This window comes from Dysidea avara, chromosome 8 (assembly GCF_963678975.1).
Source record: "Dysidea avara chromosome 8, odDysAvar1.4, whole genome shotgun sequence".
In the NCBI taxonomy this organism is placed as follows: domain Eukaryota; kingdom Metazoa; phylum Porifera; class Demospongiae; order Dictyoceratida; family Dysideidae; genus Dysidea; species Dysidea avara.
The window spans coordinates 1,892,785-1,913,717 of NC_089279.1; the positions used below are offsets into that span (position 1 = coordinate 1,892,785).

The window sequence follows — 20,933 nt, forward strand, 5'->3', positions numbered from 1 at the left end:
AATAATATCACAGATGGTAGTACTAAGGGTGGGAGGGTGGGGGTAGTACTAAGGGTGGGAGGGTGGGGGTGGACGGTGGTCTTAATATACGGGTATAAAATGGAGTAAGAAGACGATTGGAGGCCAGAGGCCAAGTTTGGGCTCTCCATGGCCCTCCATGGCCCTCAAATTACTCCAAATTGACTGAGAACACTATTGGCGAGCTCTCTGTGAAGTCCCAGCTCACTACACACCATTATCACAAAGCCATGGCCATTTAATGGTGCCAATCTCACACTCGTGGCTTTGACAGGGTCGGAAGAAAGCTGCTACAGAAACCAGACTTGCCAGTGCTGAAGGAAGTACAGTGTGAAATATGATAGTGTATTAGACCAGCAATCCATTTCTGGTAAAATCGTAAGTTTGATTTTGTGTGTGTGGAAGCCTTGTTATATGAAATCCGGTCACATTTGCTTTTTTTGTTGTTGTAAAATAATTTCCGTATGCAAAAGTTGTACAAGCATTTCTTGCACGAAAATTTTTATACAAGATCGAAATACTCTAATAGAGCAGTCATTTACGTAAATCATACGATAATATTTTTACACAAAAATAAAGTGAGTTACGGTACTGTTTATGTTCATAAAGAACTTTAATTTATATGCATGCACTTTTATACATACATTTTGAAATGCAATACAGGAGTAGAATGGGTAATTACATACATACAAAAAGTGCAGGAGTGGATCCAGACTTCTTTAAAGGGGATTCTGCCCTGGAGCATGCTCCAGTCTAGCTATATTATCTAGTTGTAACAAATATATATTCACTCCCCAGCAATACTTTAGTGTTAAAATCTTATCATTTAAGTATTTAGAAATGCAACTGAAGCCATTAATTTGACAATGACAAAGAGTAAAAGCAGTCTGGCCACGTGAGACTATAGTGACCTTTGTAATAAGGAAAATTGACCATTGCCTTGAGGGGTAGGTAACTAACTACCTAAAATGTTGTAGGTCACCTCTGAAATTATTTCAGAAATATGAAATATTGCTGAAAAGTACATTTGAAAAATGAAAGTTGACAATTGAACAAAGGCACATAAACAGTCTGGCCTGCTACCCACACGCAACCAAGCCGGACTATGTTTTATTCAAATTAAGGCCAGCATTTATTAATTCCTTGTTTCCCGTCACCCGCCCGCATACCACTTTACTTGCCGCATTGGTAATTATTATTGTAATTTAGTATTTAGAAATACGAAATATTTCCGTGTTCTTACGGTGATTTTTGCTTTATGTTCGAGAATATTCTTTGCCACGTGGCTTGTATATACGCAAGAAACTCTATAAATGTACCTAAGCGTACAAGTTACCATAGTATTGGGTAGAGTGGTAGTTCCGTGGACTATTGTTGATTTCCACGAAGAAAACTTAACTTTCAGTGAGTTCTTTTGTTGTATAAAGGCTGGAAAATACCATATTGAAGTATCAGAGGAATTAAAGAAGGCGAGGTTATTAAGAATGTTTGTAGGGAACAAGATAGATGAACTGATAGTGTCTGGAATTGACCAGTGTGTCATACCAGTTTGCTCACAATTTGGTATCTACGTCAAGTTTGCTGTAGAGCTAATACCGCCCAGCACCTCAGAAGAAATGATGTCAGTTAATAGTGGACGGCCAAATGCATTTGATGTGATGATGGCTGCTCAGCGGCGAGTCCAACTTGCAGATAATGGGTTGCCATTTCAGAAGGCTATAAAAAGTAGTAAAGATCGTTTGTATAATGATGCTATTTCTTTAATGAAAGCAATGGGAATTAAATGGACAGACCCTCAAAGATACGGTGTTCCGTACTTAGAAACTCTTTGTGATGTACTTTGGTACATTGACGGGCATCAGGACACAATCAATGATAGGGCACCAAGAATTCCTGAAATTTTTTCCCGTTTTGTTGGATACAACTGCCCTGAAAAGCATAAACATCGCAAACGAACTAAAGATAGCTTGAGCCGCTCTGAAATTTCAGCACATTCCCTAGCATTACAAGACTGCTTGCAAGCTAGTTGGTTCAAAAAGGAGTTATACAAGGATTTAAAGGCAGCAACTACAGAGTTAATGTCGTCGTTAAGTGTGTATGCCACTTATTTACAAGAGAAAACCAAGGCTCAAAAGCTTCATCATGCCATGAATTGTCCATCTACAACTCCTAGTGAGTCGTCACATACTGAATATATTCCTAAAATATCCTCAGAGCTACCTTGCTCAATGATAACCATTGATAGAGCTCTACAGAGTAAAGAACCTTATCAGCCTATTGCTATGATAAGCTTTGCTCCTGGAAATCGAAAGCAGCGCTACAAGTGAGTGTGTGTGCGTGCGCGTGCATGGGGGCTTGTTTAATATAGTGTGATGTCATGTTAAAACAATATTATGTTTAATGGGATGGTATTCTCTAGGTTGTTAGGAGATAATTCAACAATAGCATAGAAATGGCCATGGGTAAATAATGGATACAAGTATTTATATGATAATCCAATTACCTAATATCTAATGAATGTTGCATATCTACATGTGTAATTTAAGTTTTCAAATATTATGTCATTATGCAGGTATTTTCAAACTTTGGAAAAGGGAATTTCTGTACCTATTCTGATCTATACATACACCCCTGGAGGCTCTGTAATGAATCAAATATTTGTGTGGCGGGTTCCAGAAAATTTTTCTGTTCAAGAGTCTTTGTCAGTAAATCAAAAGGTTATATCAAAGTTGAATGATGATATGCCAGTTTACCATACCAGAGCAATGAGACAAGAGTTTATACATCATTTTGGTCACTTCATGCAAGGAGCCAAACCATATGAGTTGAGGACTGTATATCGTGAGTTGACTAATGATTGCAGTGCATCACGCACATTAGATGAGCAACATATTGATGAGAGGATAAGTGAAGCACTTGCCTTAGAAGATGACGATGTACTTGTTGATTTGCGTCATCAAAATGAAGGTCGTGCTGCACAGTATGATGTCTTCTGGACAAAATGCAATGAATTTATTGCTGAGTGCTCAGCAGTGCATGACCGACGACATGGTGACTCAGAAATAAGTTACATGGCAACAGCCATATCTGTTCGAGATATGATTAGCCAGGTTAAACAAAAGTGCCCCCCAGATGCTCCCATTCCCTCTGAAGCCTGGGTCAGGTTGAATTTCTCACCCAAAAATCCCCGTGCAAAGGTTTCGATGCATTATCATGGAAAACTAAAGTTGAAGCATGTTGTTCAAAAGAGGTTGGTTCGAAAGTCTCATCCAGATGAGCATTACTGTGCAGCACTATTCAGGTATCAGCGTGAACTTGCTGTGAAATACCGAAGTCACTCTGTGTTCATTTCTATTGATGATAAACATCGCATAAAAATAGGAGAACCAGGATACCCAGTTGCTGCAGTAGAACGGGGCAGGCAAGTAATTGTATCACAATCACAAATATTTGCAGTAGGAGACCATGATTTTACCAAGTTTTCCTTAATCCCTAGTGTTGTCTTACAGATAAACATACCTGAAAATTTTGAGGGCTCATGGTACAGGGGGAAAGTGTTGATAGGCTTAAAAGATGCTGTCTTTCAATCTTCTTCACCTTTGTGTCATGCTAGTGAGCTTTATGGTGTGCTTACGGAGACCTTGGGTCTTAAAACTATTCTATTTATTTACTGTGATGGAGGGCCGGATCACAGGCTTACTTACGTTTCAGTACAGTTATCTCTTATTGCTTTGTTTTTGAATCTTAATTTGGATTTTTTAGTTGCTTGTAGGACTGCACCTAATCATTCATGGAAAAACCCAGTTGAAAGGATAATGTCATTACTAAATGTCAGATTACAATGCGTGGGGTTGATGAGGACAAAACTGTCGGATGATTTTGAGTCAGCTATTAGCAATGCTAATAATTTACAACAATTGAGAGAAGCTGCTTCTTCAAGGAAGGAAGATGTTGCATCAACTTTAAAGCCTGCTATTGATTTACTGAAAAGTATTTTTATACGTTTGGAATTAAAAGGAGAAGCTTTTGATTCATATGCAGTTGCTACTGATGAGGAGATTCATGAGTTTTGGTCTGTACTACTACTAATTGATACAACTGTTACAATGGATACCACTACTAAAAAACTGCTGAAAACAAAAACTGCAATGTGCAAATTTATTGAGCACTGTTGTCAAGTAAGGCACTATTCTTTTCAAATCAAAAAGTGTGGGCAATCTTCATGTACTATATGTAAACCAGTGCGTATGGATGCACAGGTATTTGAAACACTAGCATACCTGCCAGATCCGATTCCCGAAAATGATGATCACTATAAAAGTTTCTCAGAGATCTACGGACAGACCACTACTACCGAACAACATCGTCCTTCTCTTACTAGACAAGTCAGACGAAAGATTGACTTTACCCCTAGCCAGCAACATGTAAAGAATGTGGGGATGTTAGTTCAGTGTGAAGAGTGTGATAAATGGCGGTTAATGTTCTGTAGGCACAAATTGAATCGGCAAGAGGTTGCAACACTTGCAAAGTGTCTTGATGATGTGTCATATACATGCGGTGTTTTATTTTCAGATTTAAATCTTCCAGGCAGACTAAACGGTGTTTGTGTTAAGGACCATGCTTGCAGTGATCATATCGAAAAACTCTATTATTCTTGTGGATTTGAACTGATATGTTGTTACTGTGCAATAGAAGTCATGTCAGAAGGCATTGTTAATCTTCCAATGTGCACAGACTGTAAGGAAGAAGGGAAAACACCCATCAAGAGACCCAAGACTAAGGAACACACTTAAAACTTGTGGAAAGAATTATGTGTAAGCAAAAAAGTGTATTGTAGAGATGTATTTGAAACAGGCTTGTAAATTATTACTTTTGAGTGTATTGTATGGAAATATATTGTAGAGATACTAACTTGTGTTTTACAGTTTTTATAAGTTTGTCATTTTCAAAGGTTTGAAAGTACACTGTATAGCTGTTAAAACATTAATGTACAAAATAATAAAATTTTAGTTATTAATAATAATAACCTCCCGCCCTCACTAGTTGATTGCTCTCAAGGTGACGGGAAACAAGGAATCTTATTATGTTGGCCTAACTTTGGCACCATGTTTTACAAGTAATACTGAAATGCCTCAGGGAGATAAAGACAGATATGGTCAAGTTTCTGTGTAAAACTGGCCATAAATCCACCAAAGGTCAAATCTGCAATGGCACTATATCAAAAATACATGTCATGAGGAGTATTACTTATGTGGAAAATTTCATGGTTTTATGAAAAGGTGCACATGCATGATTTGGAGCTATTTTTAGAGTTACGCCATTATGCTAAACTATAGTACGTTCGCGTTGAGCTGAACCCTCAAAAATGATTAATAACTTACGATTGCTACATCACAGGGCCTCCTGTATTGCTCGATACGTAGCGCTTCTCGATCTGCTAAAAATATATTAAAAGCGCTTCATTCGAATGTAAGACACTCCAGTTATGACACTGTAAAGTTTGGGAGTTTGTAAAAGGCGGAATAAGGAATAACGGAATAGCGGAATAACTCGAGTCACAACGAATGGGCGTTTTATATCAATATGGCTTCTTATGCAATGTTAGGGTGATTGTACTGTTACAGCTGTGAACTTATCCGTCGTAGATATCCTTGCAATGTTAGGGCGATTGCGTGTGCTGTTACAGTTGTGAACTACACTGCTTCGTCGCTCATAGCCGTCCTAGCGAAGTGATTACTATACGCTCTTACTACTACTGTATGTAGCTAAGTATCATTGCGCTAGCTCAGCTAGAATATACAGTAGTTAGCTATCAGTTTCGTTTTAAGTCTTCATCCTTCCAGTAGAGGGATGAACGAAACGGCTATCACACCCCCTTTTGCTCGCGACATTGGTACCATACTTTACAAACAGTAGTAGCTAGTAAGAGCTATAATCAAATGTAATTTTGCACTTCGTAAGCGGGTACTGTATGTTAAGTATGGTACCAACGTCATGAGCAAAGGGGGCGTGGCAGTCGTTTCGTTTCATCCCTCCTCTGGAAGGATGAAGACTCGAAAACGAAACTAATAGCTAACTACTGTATATTCTAGCTTAGCTACATACAGTAGTAGTAAGAGCGTATAGTAATCATTTCGCTAAGACATCTATGAGTGACGAAGCAGTGTAGTTCACAGCTGTAACAGTACACGCAATCACCCTACATTGTAAGGATATCTACGAGGGATGAGTTCACAGCTGTAACAGTACAATCACCCTAACATTGCATAAGCCATATAAATGCCCGTTCGTTATGATGCGAGTTATTCCGCTATTCCTTATTCCGTCTTTTACAAACTCCCGTAAAGTTTCGCCATACATTTTCAATGGGGAAGCCTCTAAAGTGCGGCCCTTTGATAGTCATGTTGACACACGTTTGTGGCGAAGCCAGACGTCACACACCCACCCTCAACACGCATGATTTCACCATCCGTTATGTAAGAGGCTGTAATACACTTTTACAAGAAAAATAAAACAGATTTTGTGTGCGTAAAACAGAGTTGCATAAGTAGAAGAGCTGGGGCCACCGTTGCACTGTATTTAGAAGATAAGTAGCCTGCTTATATTCAGGTAAAAAACTTCTTCAGCCTCAAAAGAGAAAAAAAACCTAATTATAACAGCTCAAAATCTGTTATGCAGCATTGGTGTTCCTGCAAGTGAGCCAAACAACATGTACTTTACTTCACATTCACCACAGCTGACTATCGTCTTCTGTTCCCATTTAGTCAATTTGTCATTTTAATCCTTTTCTCATCACTTCGCCACACATGTACACAGTTTTTCCAGCCAGCATTTTGTTTTTGAAGTTACATTCCCAAAAAACTCTAAAAGTTTCAACAAATGAAATAATACTGTTTGTATGAATTTGGGCTGATAGCACCTGTAGTGACTTCCAAACACTCCTGTACTGATTTAATATACAAGGGATGGTATGTTCAACTTCTGCTAGCACAATAAAGCAATGATATTTTTTATTAAAGTGCACACACTTACACTTCATCTATATTTTCATGTACTGCACAGAGTTTAATCCCGGCTACCTGATGACTCCTGGGGAACAAAATCAAGTTGTAACACCAATGCTGCAAATATCAAACAATCTTACATCAGATGAAGTAAGCCCAGAAGAAGACTTGGACCCGTTGCTGCTAGTGGAAGATTCATCAATACCACCATCACCATCTTCACTATCACTGCTGATTAGGATGAGGAATTGCTCTAGAAGTTCTTCATTACCCAAGTCTCATCCAAATACACAACCGGTCTTCTTTTAGTTCTGTTGCACCTCGTTCGTCTTTAATATTTATGATGCTGATGGACTGTGCAGGGCTGCTCATAGCATACCCTGCATATACGTGTAGTGACATTAAAGCACAAACAGTTTCAATGCTAACCTCTTGTCATTAATCGTCTTGTACTTAAACCCCATATCACTCAACACTCTTTAAAGCAATGTTCTACCCCCAGAGAAAACACCATCATTCTTAAGTTTGGCCTAAGACGGAGTACGTGACAAAGTTCCAGGTTTCAAAATTTAACTTACCAAAATCTTTGAGAGCGATAGATTTCCTTCCTTCCATAAAATGAATGGATCTTGTCTGATAGTATCTGGGTCAAAACTGTCTGCATCAACATGGACTCGTGAACATTTGTACCTGACGATTACAATTGAGCGGGCTTGTGCAAAGTGCATTTTGTACCTTTTTCTTGGCGTAAATAAACCGCCTTTCTTGCGGTGCTCCATTCTAATGGATGTCCTTGAAATCCCTGCGTGGCGTAATGTATGCCAAAACCCAGCAACGAAGGCATTACATACAATACCGGTGGCATTCGAGATTCTCTCCGTGATGTTGATAGAAACTTTACATTTCTTCGCTTCTTGCTTAAAGTACTCCCACAGTTTCATAAGTAGATACTTCGTTTGGCTGTTTAATTTCTTTCCAAGAGGGTTTCGCTCCGCACTCGCTGACGGTGCACTGGATGCCATATTCTCAACAATTAAGTGCATGCCCGTAACATGGGTTTACGAATAAATGCGTCATAAACATTATGTTTAAAGCCTTTGATCTTGTATGGCTTCTTAATCAACAACCCAGGATTCAGCTCAACGCGAACGTACTATATATAGTAGGTTATTTTGTTCATATAGGTGAAAGGTGGTATGTATACTAGGAGGAAACTACTCATAAACAATAAAAAATATATGTATACAGATTTTAACAACAGTCAAGAGTACTGAGAATGTATCTTGTACATCCTGATTTGATACAGGAGGTAGCTATACGATAAATAATACTACTTTAAAACAGTGCACTTTGACCTCACTAAGAGGGTTGTTCACATCAGACAGCACAATCTCTGTCATGAGGGTGAAGCTGGACATAGAGCCGGGAATTCCTTGTCGATATTTGTTAGTGAATTTACATTAAACATGAATTTTGGAAATAAAACATGAATTATGCATTATGAATAGTTACTTTAGGCAGTTTATTTTTCACACGGATAATAGGGCTCCAAGCTGAAATGAAAGTGAGGAGAGTCAATCCTGCCCTCGAAGGAAGCTAGTCTAGGAGGGTCTGGAGGCCAGTACTAAGCTATCTGACAAGTTTTCAATGTTAGGGATAAAATTGGACACTGATCACAAAGTAGGATTCAGAGAATTATCTCCATAAAGTTGTCAATATGTACTTATTATTCCAGAAATGTTACTAAAATTCTCAAAAATATTCCTAAAAAATTAATGTATTTAAAAACGCTTGGCTTTTTTGCAATTTATAATATTTAGAAAGATTTTGGAGCAGTAATAATATCTTTAAGAGGGTTTCCTGGGATTAAGGAAACTTCTCCTGAAATGTTAAATTGTATAATAGAGGAATACCTTAGTTTGGCAACACAAACACAGAGAACAAATGGGAACAAAGCAGGAAAGTATAGCTAGAGTGCAATAGCAAACTTACATTGAAAAGTGGATTATGTAATACCAATCTTTACAAAGATCGACATATTCTAATAGAGCAGTCAAAAACTATTCTAATAGAATGTTCACAATGAAACACGTTTTTATAATGGATGTAAGACTTGGTAACTTGAAAATGTAGCAGCTAAATCTTGATTTTAATTGGAGAATTCATCTGGATGACTAATGACATTGCATGACCAGAATAAACCATAACAATTACCAGGATAGCTAGCTAGGACTTAAAGGGAACCAAGCAAATAATATTATGTGACCGGATTAGCAAAAAGGGGTCTTCCACACACATCTAATATACCAACTTTGACGATTCATAACTTCAAATTACAATAAGGTATTGGCTTGCACTTTGGGCTGTAGCAAGAACCAACATAGGTTAACCGATGGAGGTTTGTATGTGCTTTGACGACTAATTAAGTTTTGGTCTTTCAAATGCATAGAATTGGATGTGTGTGGAAAATCTGGTCGCATATTGAAAATAGTCTATATGCTATTCACAAAACCATAAATCTAGTGAATTTTGAAGCTTTTTAATGTACATAATCTGTCAGCAGCTGGGGTCACCCAATCTGGAAACCACTTTGGAAATTCCTGGATACTCCCCTGAATAATGTTGTTCTATCATACAGGAAAGTTATCTATTAGTTGGCAAGATGCTTAGTCACTGTTGTAATAGAGTAAAGAGTAGGTGACTGCTATATACTGACTTAAGTGATTCAAAATGCCAGAATATTCCCTTTATCATTATACTTAAATCATGCAGGCATAATTCCCAGACCCTACCACAAACTAGCCCTGTAATACTGTTTAACTCTCGAACCAAATCTTATCATTCGAGTTCATTAGAATGTAAGTTTCAAAGTAGCTATACAGGAACACAGCTGAATATTTTTAATGGTGGAGGTATATTCTATGATATAGTCAGAGTGGACATGAAGTTAGTTGTTCTGGGTGCAGATATTATATAATTGTTGTGTTTATCAATTGTTGCTATTAAACAATAATAATGCAATGTACTGCATGTTCATTACCAGTGTCATAGAGTTACTTAGTGGCTGGGGCCACAATTGTGTTTTAATTTACATAGAGTTACTTTCAGTGCCATGGAGCTACCATAGTCTTAGGGCTAGGCTTAATTTTTTGATTTGTTTCATTCCAACAGGTACTTTTTGCCAACTGCAATACATACAATTTCACGCATCCTGGACTTACCTGTCCTCCTTTGTGTCCCATTTCTTTTGCTGACAGTGTTCACTGATAGTGCAAGGGAGTTAATTTGTGGTAGTGTGTCATGTATATGAAGATGACCATCAGGTTCATAATTGGATCATTTGTATTCTCTGTAGTGACTGTATTGATTGTATAGAGATGCTTCTTGTACTGTATTTTGTAATCCTGTGTAACGGGTTGATCATACTACTGATTGTATGACCCTTCACAATTACTTGACAAATGCATAGTTTTAAAACAGGAGTTTTTCTGCTTTAATGGAACTATGTTTATAGGCCAGAAACACCCATAGTAGCATTCTTGGCAAGTTACAAATGATAAAATATCCATTATCTCAGCAGCTATAGTTCCCTAATGATCACGTGATAAAGAGAGAGAGGACCTCATGTACCCATATATTTTCACAGCTTATAAATTACAGTAAACTACACTCATCAAAACTCAAAACTAGATAAACACAATAAAGTTCTTTGGTAGCTATATTTCTGTTATTGAAAGTTATACATGGATATGAATGCTGTATTAGAGTACACTTGACTTCTTTATTAGTGTATCGTAATCATTTGAACCAGCTTGTGTAGCTTCTTCCTAATGTAGTCAATCTTCAAGTTACTATAAATTGTTATGCTGTGCTGCAATCATACTCACCACTTATTGGGTTACCATTATGGCTAAACTAAATATTGGGTGCTTGCATGGTCAATTTAAAAATTGTTTACTGAAGTCCTTGGAAACTCTTCTCCATTACTGTCGCCTATCCATCATGCAATATACTTTCACAGCTTAGTAAAGCTGCATGCTAGCCTGAGTGTGAAACAGTGACTACCCAGTTTGTGTATATGCTATACTATAGCTAGGTATTCCAGTATCCAAGATTTTTTATAAAGAAAATTCTCTATTCCCTGGCACAAAATGCTCTGTCATCCAAGCTCCCATGAAGATAATTTGAGAGGGGAATTTTCGAAATATTATGTGCATTCAAAATTTGCACAGCTCAATGAAAATGGCTAGTATATATAGACACTCTGAAGAATTGAATTTCCCCTCGAAATTTTGAATGGTGAACAAGAGGCCCAGCTCAAAGTACAGCCTGTATCATGAACCACATGGCTCATATTAGAGATCATCTATTTTTTTGGAAAAATCATAATAGAGCACTCACCTAAACATCACCTTAGCTCCCCAACTACAAAAGAAGCCTTAGAAGTCAATTTGAAAGAAGTATAGGTCCACTAGTAAACATGAAGCCAAAAGGAACCAACAAAGGTACTTTTTTAAAAACTGAAATCCACTTTTATTATTGTTACATGTTCATTTGGAAACCCATACGTCAGTCTTATACTTTAACTAACAGTATATTAAGTTCATACCAGAGCAGCAATGTTGTCATGTACCACGGCTTACTTGACTTATCGTGATTAGTTGATGCACATGTTTAGTACTATCAAGCACCACCAGCACTTCCAATTTTTATGTTAGATAGTTATCCATAAACAAATCCAAAATAAATTAAAATTTTAAACTATGCCGGGGAAATAGAGATTGCTGAAAAACAAAAGAAACGGGAGCCAAACAAACCAGCATGTTACATGCATGCATAATTACGTCTATTTGGACTGATATAGCTATACAGAAGCAGCTCAGTAGTGACAGCTTAACTGCTCATGATTTATGGAAACCGCTCCATTGAGTTTAGTTTGACTCTTATTTCTTTTTATAGCAGGTGTGCACCCACAGCCGGCCGGCACGCGTCCGGTAACTCTGGTTTACTGAAATTGAATTGTGTGTGTGTGTATGTTGTCCGTACACACCCACGTGAGTAAAATCATTAATGGTGAAAGCAGCTTGCACATGAAAAGTAAATGAAGTCTGTATTAAACTTCCGAATGTGTGAACTTTACTCTGAAGTGGTTTCTTTCCAGTGGTCTGAAATATGGGTGTGACGACCCTCCTCAGAGTTTGTGAATTACCTTCCCTTCTGAAGGGTTGACAGGTTCTATAGCTACAGGCGTTTAACAACTGAAAAACAATGGTGCAGCCCTGTAGACTACACCAGTATCCTTTTGAGGCTTTGTCAAGAAAATTTATGGGGAAAAACATGATAGTCAAACTACTGTATAAAACAATTTAGAAGATACTTCTGTACATGATATGCTGTTAAAAGCGGTTTGTTGAACAAGCACAGCCGCTTCCTTAGCAGTGCATAGCAATGTAATTGTAGAAGTATGAAAATTTCATGAATTACAAAATCTGAAATACAATAACTTAATTAATGGAAAGTTGTACCGTATAGTATAATATGAGTCACAAAACATGTTACAAATAAAATCAACAGCTAACTACCTATCATACAAGAGCTAAACTACTTACAAGCAACTCCAAAGGATGGCATAGACTTTGGTTAAGTTTTGTACATAGTTACTGCCCGATAAGTAGTTAAGTTATGCACAAACCAGGGGAATAAAATCACGTCCATGATTGTTCACAGTTTCTAAATAGTGGAAGTCCATAGCCTCCTCACTACCAGCAGCTACCCCAGCCTTAGAAGCAGCGGTGAAAATAAAAGAGATCAAAGTAACCTAGAGAGCTAGGACGAGAATGGTCAGAAGAGACAATACCTTGCTCCTGGAGAACACCAGGGTGGTCTTAAAGTAGAGCATGTTGTAATACAGTAACTAGAGCATCGTGACGTTGGATACACAATGGGCCACGTGAACAACCAAGAAGATGGTCACTAAACTGATCAATGTGGATAAATAAGCAAGTGCAAAGCGGTGACAGGGAAGTATGCAGAGGGACACCCAACCACAAGCAAAGGGCAATGACAAAGTCATGTGGGGAAAAAGCCAAGCCTAAAGATGGTTGTGGGATTGCCTTCAGCCAGCCGCTGCTGGTACCAGAAGAATGAGAGACAGTATGATGACATGCTTGATCACGAATGGTTGAGGTGTTCAAAAATCTGCAAATAACTGATCATCAAGGAAAGCCTGCAGATCATTTGGGAGGATATATACACTGGATAAAGTTGGATTTTCAAAAAAAGAGAAAACACAATCTTCACCAGTAAAGGACATAGTAGAATCAAAACTTTCTACTAAGCAAGACACCAAATCCCAAGCTGAATTACATGAGCTGGATGAGAAGAGTGTTGTGAGTCTTGTAAACTCAAGCCTCCAAACAGTAAAGTGGCTTGAGACCAAACAATATCAGAAATGCTGCAGCACATAATCTTATCAAGGCAGTGGAGTAGATTAGAGTAAACAAAGATGGAAAGCAACTCAAGGAGGAAGAAGGCACACAACATAAAATGCGAGTGACTTTACAAGCACTGAGAAAGTTCCTAACTCTACTTGAGGATCTCCAAGGTCAGCAAGTTTTTCTTGAATAGAGGCAGTCTTGTCAAGTTTAGCAGATAGAAACAAATCAAAAAAATTGAGGAGGTCCCCAATAGGAGACCCTAGAAGCTCCAAACCACTGCTTGAAGAATTAATACATTTAATTGAAAGCCAGGAAAAGACCGATCTCCTGAAAACCAATACAGTTCACATTTGAAAAAATTGATGTGTAAATCAAAACGTGGCCCAGAGGGAGCAAAGCATGATATTAAAGAAGATACCATAAACTCAGGAGACAACTTTCACTAGAAGTTGAACCAAGAAACTGATGAGAACAGCAAAGGGTCAAGCAGATCCCCTGCTGAACACCTGTGGAAACCAGAATATGCCGGTGACCAAAATGCAGTACTGCAGGCTGACTATATATAAAATAACCAACGAGACTTGTAAAATCTTCAGAAACGCAATCAAGAAAAACTGTGCGGCTGAATTCATTAAAAGCATTCTTCATATCTATTTTGAGAAGAGCAAGCGATTCATCATTAACAAGCTGGGAAAGGACATAACAGACAGCATGAATAGCCCCCACCTGGGATGCCAACTCTAATTGGGCATGTGGAAGGAAAATATCAAGGAGAAAAGATTGAATGAAGTGATAACACAGACAACTGGCAAGGTGACAGAGGACCTCACCAACAGCAACATGGGACAAACACCATCATTCTTCTTATGAAGTGCTGTCAAAGGGGCACAGCACAGCCAGTGGGCTAGCAAGGGAGAAGCTTTACCAGACAGCAAGAAGTTCAGCATCAAAATCTTGTGAGAGCATGAAGATAGTCTTCGCTCTTCAGCAGATGGAGCACTGACTGCATCAAGAAGGTGCACTGGGCATGCAAACCCAAAGCACCATGGCTGGTACCTCGAGGAAACCCCTTCAAACACATGAACACAGCAGATTCATCAACAATCAAAGAGGCAGACTCAGGAGCAGAACAACTAGCTAGCTAGCTACTTATTTGAATTATTGTTGCAAAACCAAAACCTTAGTAACTATTAGCTAAAATAATAACATAGCAATACATGAGTTAGTTAGCTGCATGGCGCCTGGTTTTTCGAAGTGGCATGCTTTGTTTTTAGCCTAGCATGGCGGGCGCCGCTTGATGGACAGGACCCTTAGCAGGTGAGCTGCTACCATAGCAACATCCACCGTCTTGGAGTACAACCCGTCTGATAGCGTAGGTTTAACCTGGTCAACCTTTTCCGTAGAATGCAGAAGAAGCAGCTCTACTTCCTGGTACTGTTTTACTTTTATAGAAACCGAGGATTGTAAAAACGGGCTGTACTCCAAGATGGCGGATGTTGCTATGGCAGCAGCTCACCTGCAAAGGGTTTATACATGCATTAACCTTTACTTCTAAATAACTGTTCCAGTTGCAAGACGACTTTCCAAACTTGACTCCAAATAACAGCATAAACTGAACTTCATTTCTAAAGACGACACGCAACCGAACCAATTTATTAGAATAGTCTCGTGGCGGTAGGGACTGTTAACGAAAGCTGTGGTTTATTATGAATATGTAGTATAGACTAGATGCCCACTGAACAATGTCATCACTGAACAGTGACATTGATCATATAACTGGGTTATTCAAACAAGTGATTGAACAGGTGACAAAGGATAGACAGCAAGTTGAAGAAGACAGAAGGGCAAATGATCAAGAAAAACAGAAGTGGGAAGAAGAAAAGATCAAGATCAATAATACATTTGTCTTCCATGGACAAGTGATAGACTTGAATGTTGGTGGCACACATTACTCAACCTCACGTTCCACACTGACCAAGTATCCTGAGTCAATGTTGGGAGTGATGTTTAGTGGTAGACATGATTTAGAAACCATGAAGTGTAGTGATGGTAGTTTCTTCATTGACAGAGATGGAGGTCGCTTCAGGTACATACTAGAGTATTTACGTGATGGAGAAGAGGTGACCCGGTCCTTTCCCAAATCAGCTGACATTTTGTTGGGTTTGTTTCGTGATGCAGAATACTATCAATTGGATGGTCTTTTCAATGTACTAAAACCTTTAGTACGTGAAGTTGATATTGTGTCTCAAACTGAAATTGCACCAAATTTCAAACTTGGATCTGGCAATTATAAAGTAGATACTGTTCCTCCTAAAGAAGTAGATTACACACACGTCGGCCCTCTTGAGTTTAATGTTAGTTTTCATTCAGTACAAGCTGTTTCATACAAACACAAGAATTTGAGTGGATTATCATTTGACGGCACCAGATTTAATCATCCATTATCGTTTCTTAATTGTAATCTTACTGATGCTTCTTTCATGTCTTGTTCTTTTGGATCAAATGTCCATTATCGTTTCTTAATCATTATCGTCCATTATCGTTATCGTCCATTATCATTAACGTCCATTATCGTTATCGTCCATTATCATTATCGTCCATTATCGTTTCTTTTGGATCAAATCATCCATTATCGTTTCTTAATTGTAATCTTACTGATGCTTCTTTCATGTCTTGTTCTTTTGGATCAAATGTCACCTTTGAACATTGTATTCTTGATAATACTGCCTTTTCTAGAGTTGAAGGACTAGTGACTAATGTCAGCTTTACTGACTCTAATACTGACGGGACTAGTTTTGGGGAATTTGGCTTAAGAGAAGCACTTCATAATGCTGGTAAAATTTCTTTGCTGTTCTAGTATGTTGTATTAAAGTACATTATTATTATTTAGGCTATCTCAAACATTAATTAATCATGTACTGGATCCCGTTGAACTCACATGCGTATGGAATAACATCTGATGTATAAATCTTGAGGGATTTGAGAACAGGGTGTCCTCTGTAGAATTGCTAGAGCTGGAATATCTTATGTTTCAAACTCCATTGTGTAATTTATTATCCCCTCATACTGCTTGAAAACCACTTTACCAGAAACCATGGATTGGATAATAGAATTATTACATCACTACTTGAATAATATGGAACTTTTTGAAAATGCTAGTATTTGGGCTATGCTCACAAGTCTGTGAAACTAGTTTCATTAATACAATTATGGTCTAGGGATAACTGACAGAGCCTTGCTCATAACTTGTATGGGTGCACTCAGTGAGATAAACACTTCTTTATTAGCATTCTGGGACACTCAAATGCCATTCTACATCACTAAGGCAAACCATTGAATGTATAGCAGCAGTATAGTCCATGCTTGCTATCCTGGCCTACAGATCAGTAACTTTCGGTAAACTTCATATAACTATTGAAACTCATATTACGTAGCATTGCCACAGAATAGCAGTTCAAACTGAGCAGTAAGGCATAGACCACACCAAATTATCTGTAGTAACAAAATTGGAGTACATGTCCTCTATTGTTAAGTTTTGATTCTGGTCACTTCACCTTGTGTAGGATTGGATGTGATACATTGGGATCTTTTAAGCAAGTGATTCTGTAACTAACACACTTATTCTTCACTGCAACTTGTGCTAACTTCTTGTAGAAGCCAAATCTTCACCTATGAACATGTTAATATAGTGTCACTCTGTTTGTGCCAATATACTATAATTATTAGGAATAATTGTAAGAAATGTTGGAGCATACTGGGAACACTGAAGAGCATGATAGACAAAATTTTGAGAAATTTCTATAAGCATGTAAGGTAAAAACAAGAAATTTGAGCATATTTGACTCTGATCTAAATCAGACCTAGCTATATAGTTGGATTACAAATAACTGCTAAGCTCACCTGCTACATTACAGTACATAATTAAATGTAAATCAAACACACAACTATATCATTCAATACGATATTAGGGACATCGAAGGTGTGGGGGCGATCCATGATATAATATAACCCAAAAACCTGCCGCGATTTTTCCTCACAACGACATGACAGTATTGGTTGGGTAAAACCAAGCCCAAAAGTGTCTTCAGATCGACCCGAAACGATTCCGTCAAGTTGTTACAGAATTTTTAAAAAAATTTAGTCAATGGAATTTTCTACTGCCTACCTGCCTACCTTCAGTCAAGCGTAGCGGAAAACTGCATTACCAGAAATTTAGTACATTTTTTGGTCGTGTGCATTAGTGTAGACAACCTGTGTAAAATATTCATATAATACAATCACTTTTGAATGCGATGTTTTTAAAGCTATGCATATGTTGGAATAAATGTCTAATGATTGAAACCAACACATTCCAAAGGGTTTGAAGCCATTTAGTCCCTAACCACGATATTATCTTGCACTAACCTCAAAATTTGCTTCCACTTAGTACACTTCAAAGCCATATTGTGTATGTAGTGTGTGTCTGTGTCTGCATGGTTTAATCATGGCACATTTATACCTCATAAATTAGAGTGTTAACCACATCAAAGGGATACTCGAAATAACTGTTTGTGTGCTTTAACTTTCTCAGTTAAGGAACATTGTGTGAGATATAAACTGTTTGTTTCTTATTTTTTTTCAATTTCTATTGTAATTTACAAGTACATGTTCCTTTATAGCCTGAAGCTCGTCTATACAAAACCATTCATCCGGAAGCCACAAGTCACCGACTAAACTGATGATTGTTTCTAATGTACATGTTACTGCATTTTTAAATTAATTGAGTTGATTGACTATAATGTAGTCTGTATCACAACGCGTACGCCATAAGTGTCTTGTCCTGGAGGAAGCTGGTCTATCACATCATACTTCAGTCGTTTTGCTTTGTTATTATCGCTAGCATAACTAGTCGAGCAATTTTTGGTCCAAATTTACACCAGATTAAACCTTAGATGGGTAAATTCTCAAAAAATCTTCTGTGGGGGCATGCCCCCAGACCCCCCTAGACGAGAGCATGCTAAAGCATGCTCTAGGTTTTGCACTGTGTACGTGCATATATGCTCAAAACTCCTTACTTTAAAACAGCACCCATCATAGTCTGCTGATTTTATTACAAGCATTTTCTAGTTCGATGTACGTGATTTTAATATACCCTGAAAAGTAGACTATCTCATTTGGCGCCAGTTTCAGCTAGCTACTACTTTCGTAGTTTACTTGCTGGAGAAAACAGAACACCTATAATGAGCTTTCTAAGTAAGGTCAGTGCTGGATTTGCCTATTAATGACGAATGACGTAGGCAATACGTCATAGACTGAAGCAGTTTCTAATTTATTGGAGCACCGCTGGACATTTATGGACGGCCTGGAACCACAAGTAGATGGCTGTATTTAGCGAAGGTTTTAGCCTACGCGTTAATAATAAGGTGAAAATGATTGGTTACATACAGATTCAACCGACTTCGTAGGGTGAGTGAATTTATTGTATGTTAAACCCATACATTTGGGCCTACCGAACCATAGTCTGTATTGCCAGGGGCGGATCTAGGATTTATGACTAACTCAAGGTACTAATCTCTTGGGTAGAGGTGTGCAAAGCACACTTCCCAGCATGTGAAGCATGCTGGAACTAGGGGGGTCTGGGGGCATGCCCCCCCCCAGGAAAATTTTGAAAAATAGATGCTAAAATACTGCAATTTGGAGACATTTTCACATAAACTTCATAATATTTTCTGCCTGTAGATATTTTATATACTGCCTTTAGATTATAGGTATGGCTCTCTGAAGCATTTTGTTAATGGAAAAGTTTGGGTAGGTACAGACAACCAAGTACATGATGCACCCCTCTCACAATTGCACAACACTGAACAGGTGCATGTTAGAATAATAATGTTGAAAGTGGAAAATTTTGAAATTTGAACAATACAAGATTGAATCTGAGAGCATTTTCACTGAAAATTGTGTACTTGAATTAAGTATTACCATACATATTAACTACACAAGTAGATGAATGAAACCTTTTAAACAGACCAATGTACTTCATTGTATGTATGGGTGCAGGAAAAATTCCATAACAGAGCCAACTACATGTTTCCAGTGAATGTTCTATTAGAGTAGTTAGCTGACTGCTCTATTAGAGTATCTCGATCTTGTACACCTCCAATGCTGATCCGGGTCCTTGTTACATAAACTTTAGCATAAATCCACTGATAATACCTTGGAAAGATGTTTATAAGGTGGTTTTATGAGTATTTGTATTATTAGTGATCATATAATTATGCTAAGACAAAATTTCATTGTAATCCTCAGCATATTGATCAAGTAAAGCCTAAATATGAAGGGGGGGGCTTCAGCCCCCAAAGCCCCCCCCCTGGATCCGCCCCTGATTGCCACATGTAGACGGACTTCAATCCTACCAAATGGGTCATTTAGCCTCTATTATACACATTTCATTACCTTCACTGCAGAGCGGAAATTGTACACCGCTATTTGAGATGTATTGCCAATCCAACACTGTATGTCAATTTAATTTTTAATCAGTAGGCCCATGACCTCAAATTTCTGGTATTGGGCTACAGCCCTAATTCTTTCGCAGAAACGTTTCTAGATCGCTTAAGAAAAAACCTTTAGTATATTGATAAACATAGCATTGTCTTACCTTTTATCCTTCTTTACCATGGCCATTAGTCAAGGTTCTACCGCTGAGTGTTAATAGACTACAGTACGGCTTCCATACCAGTGTATATTGCATCAAACTATTCGAATACTCGTGGTCGCCAGTTGTACCAAAAACACATGCGTACGTCAGACTCGCTGTTGATATCGATCAGAGAGAGCAACTCACGGCGAACTATATAGCAATGTGTAAGTCAATAAATATAGTTTAATTAGTAACAATGTTAAACCGAGCTGGATCATCCAGGTCCTGCTTTACAGATTATTCGGGTCTGACCCTACGTGCTAAATTAAATGTGGATGTGTTACCACACGTCATAGCGTAGCTCTGCTTCTTTCGTGAGCCACACCCACTTACATAAATTACAGTCTGTAGACATATGGTAGCCACGTCCATTCATCAGTATGTAGGTATGCACGAATCCACGCCCACTTACGTAAATTACTGTCTGTAGACATATGGTAGCCACGCCCATGTAGATATGCACGAATCTACGTCCATTATTGTCTGCAGGCTTATGTAGAGCCACGCCCACTGATCAGTTGTTATTGTATGGGTCATAATCTAGTATAATAGTGCTGTGAGTAACTCAGCAGATATTTAGTGGTCATGAGCTTGCAAAAAAAAACTTCACAAACAAGTATAAGAAAAAATTGGGAATTTTAAATTAGATTAGGGACAATGTATAATGTTGCAAATACTGTAAAACAATAAGAAGTGAATATCCCTACTGTGCATTGAGTGTAGCACAGTAGGGATATTCACTTCTTATTGTTTTTACAGTATTTGGACATTACGTACTACTCCGATCCAGCTTGTTTC

At 38.1% G+C, this 20,933-nt stretch overlaps 1 protein-coding gene and 3 long non-coding RNA genes across 5 annotated transcripts in view; 3 read left to right on the forward strand and 1 right to left on the reverse strand.

Annotated features, from left to right (window-relative positions):
* Window positions 1-20,933, forward strand: part of LOC136265259 (uncharacterized) — a 162,033-nt gene that overhangs the window by 92,136 nt on the left and 48,964 nt on the right. The gene's annotated exons all lie outside the window — the stretch shown is intronic.
* LOC136263608 (uncharacterized) lies at window positions 1,332-5,046 on the forward strand. The gene is made up of 2 exons (XM_066058232.1): window positions 1,332-2,341; window positions 2,591-5,046. The coding sequence occupies exons 1-2, from the start codon at window positions 1,332-1,334 to the stop codon at window positions 4,809-4,811; spliced, it is 3,231 nt and encodes a 1,076-aa protein (XP_065914304.1). The 3' UTR covers window positions 4,812-5,046.
* Window positions 6,476-8,092, reverse strand: LOC136264249 (uncharacterized). 2 transcript variants are annotated; one of them, XR_010705022.1, is made up of 8 exons: window positions 7,874-8,092; window positions 7,758-7,824; window positions 7,601-7,712; window positions 7,452-7,552; window positions 7,163-7,402; window positions 7,051-7,107; window positions 6,938-6,999; window positions 6,476-6,881 (listed from the first exon to the last, which is right to left on the reverse strand). It is a non-coding gene; the product is annotated as an uncharacterized lncRNA (long non-coding RNA). The 2 variants fall into 2 exon arrangements; XR_010705021.1 differs by having other exon boundaries at window positions 7,879-8,091.
* Window positions 16,081-18,237, forward strand: LOC136264270 (uncharacterized). The gene is made up of 2 exons (XR_010705039.1): window positions 16,081-16,293; window positions 18,118-18,237. It is a non-coding gene; the product is annotated as an uncharacterized lncRNA (long non-coding RNA).

What these genes read in the sequence shown, in the direction of transcription:
- LOC136263608 (XM_066058232.1), top strand. Translation starts at nt 1,332, where the DNA reads ATGTACCTAAGCGTACAAGTTACCATAGTATTGGGTAGAGTGGTAGTT. An exon ending in AATCGAAAGCAGCGCTACAA is followed by an intron (nt 2,342 to 2,590) that starts GTGAGTGTGTGT and finishes GTCATTATGCAG; the next exon opens with GTATTTTCAAACTTTGGAAA.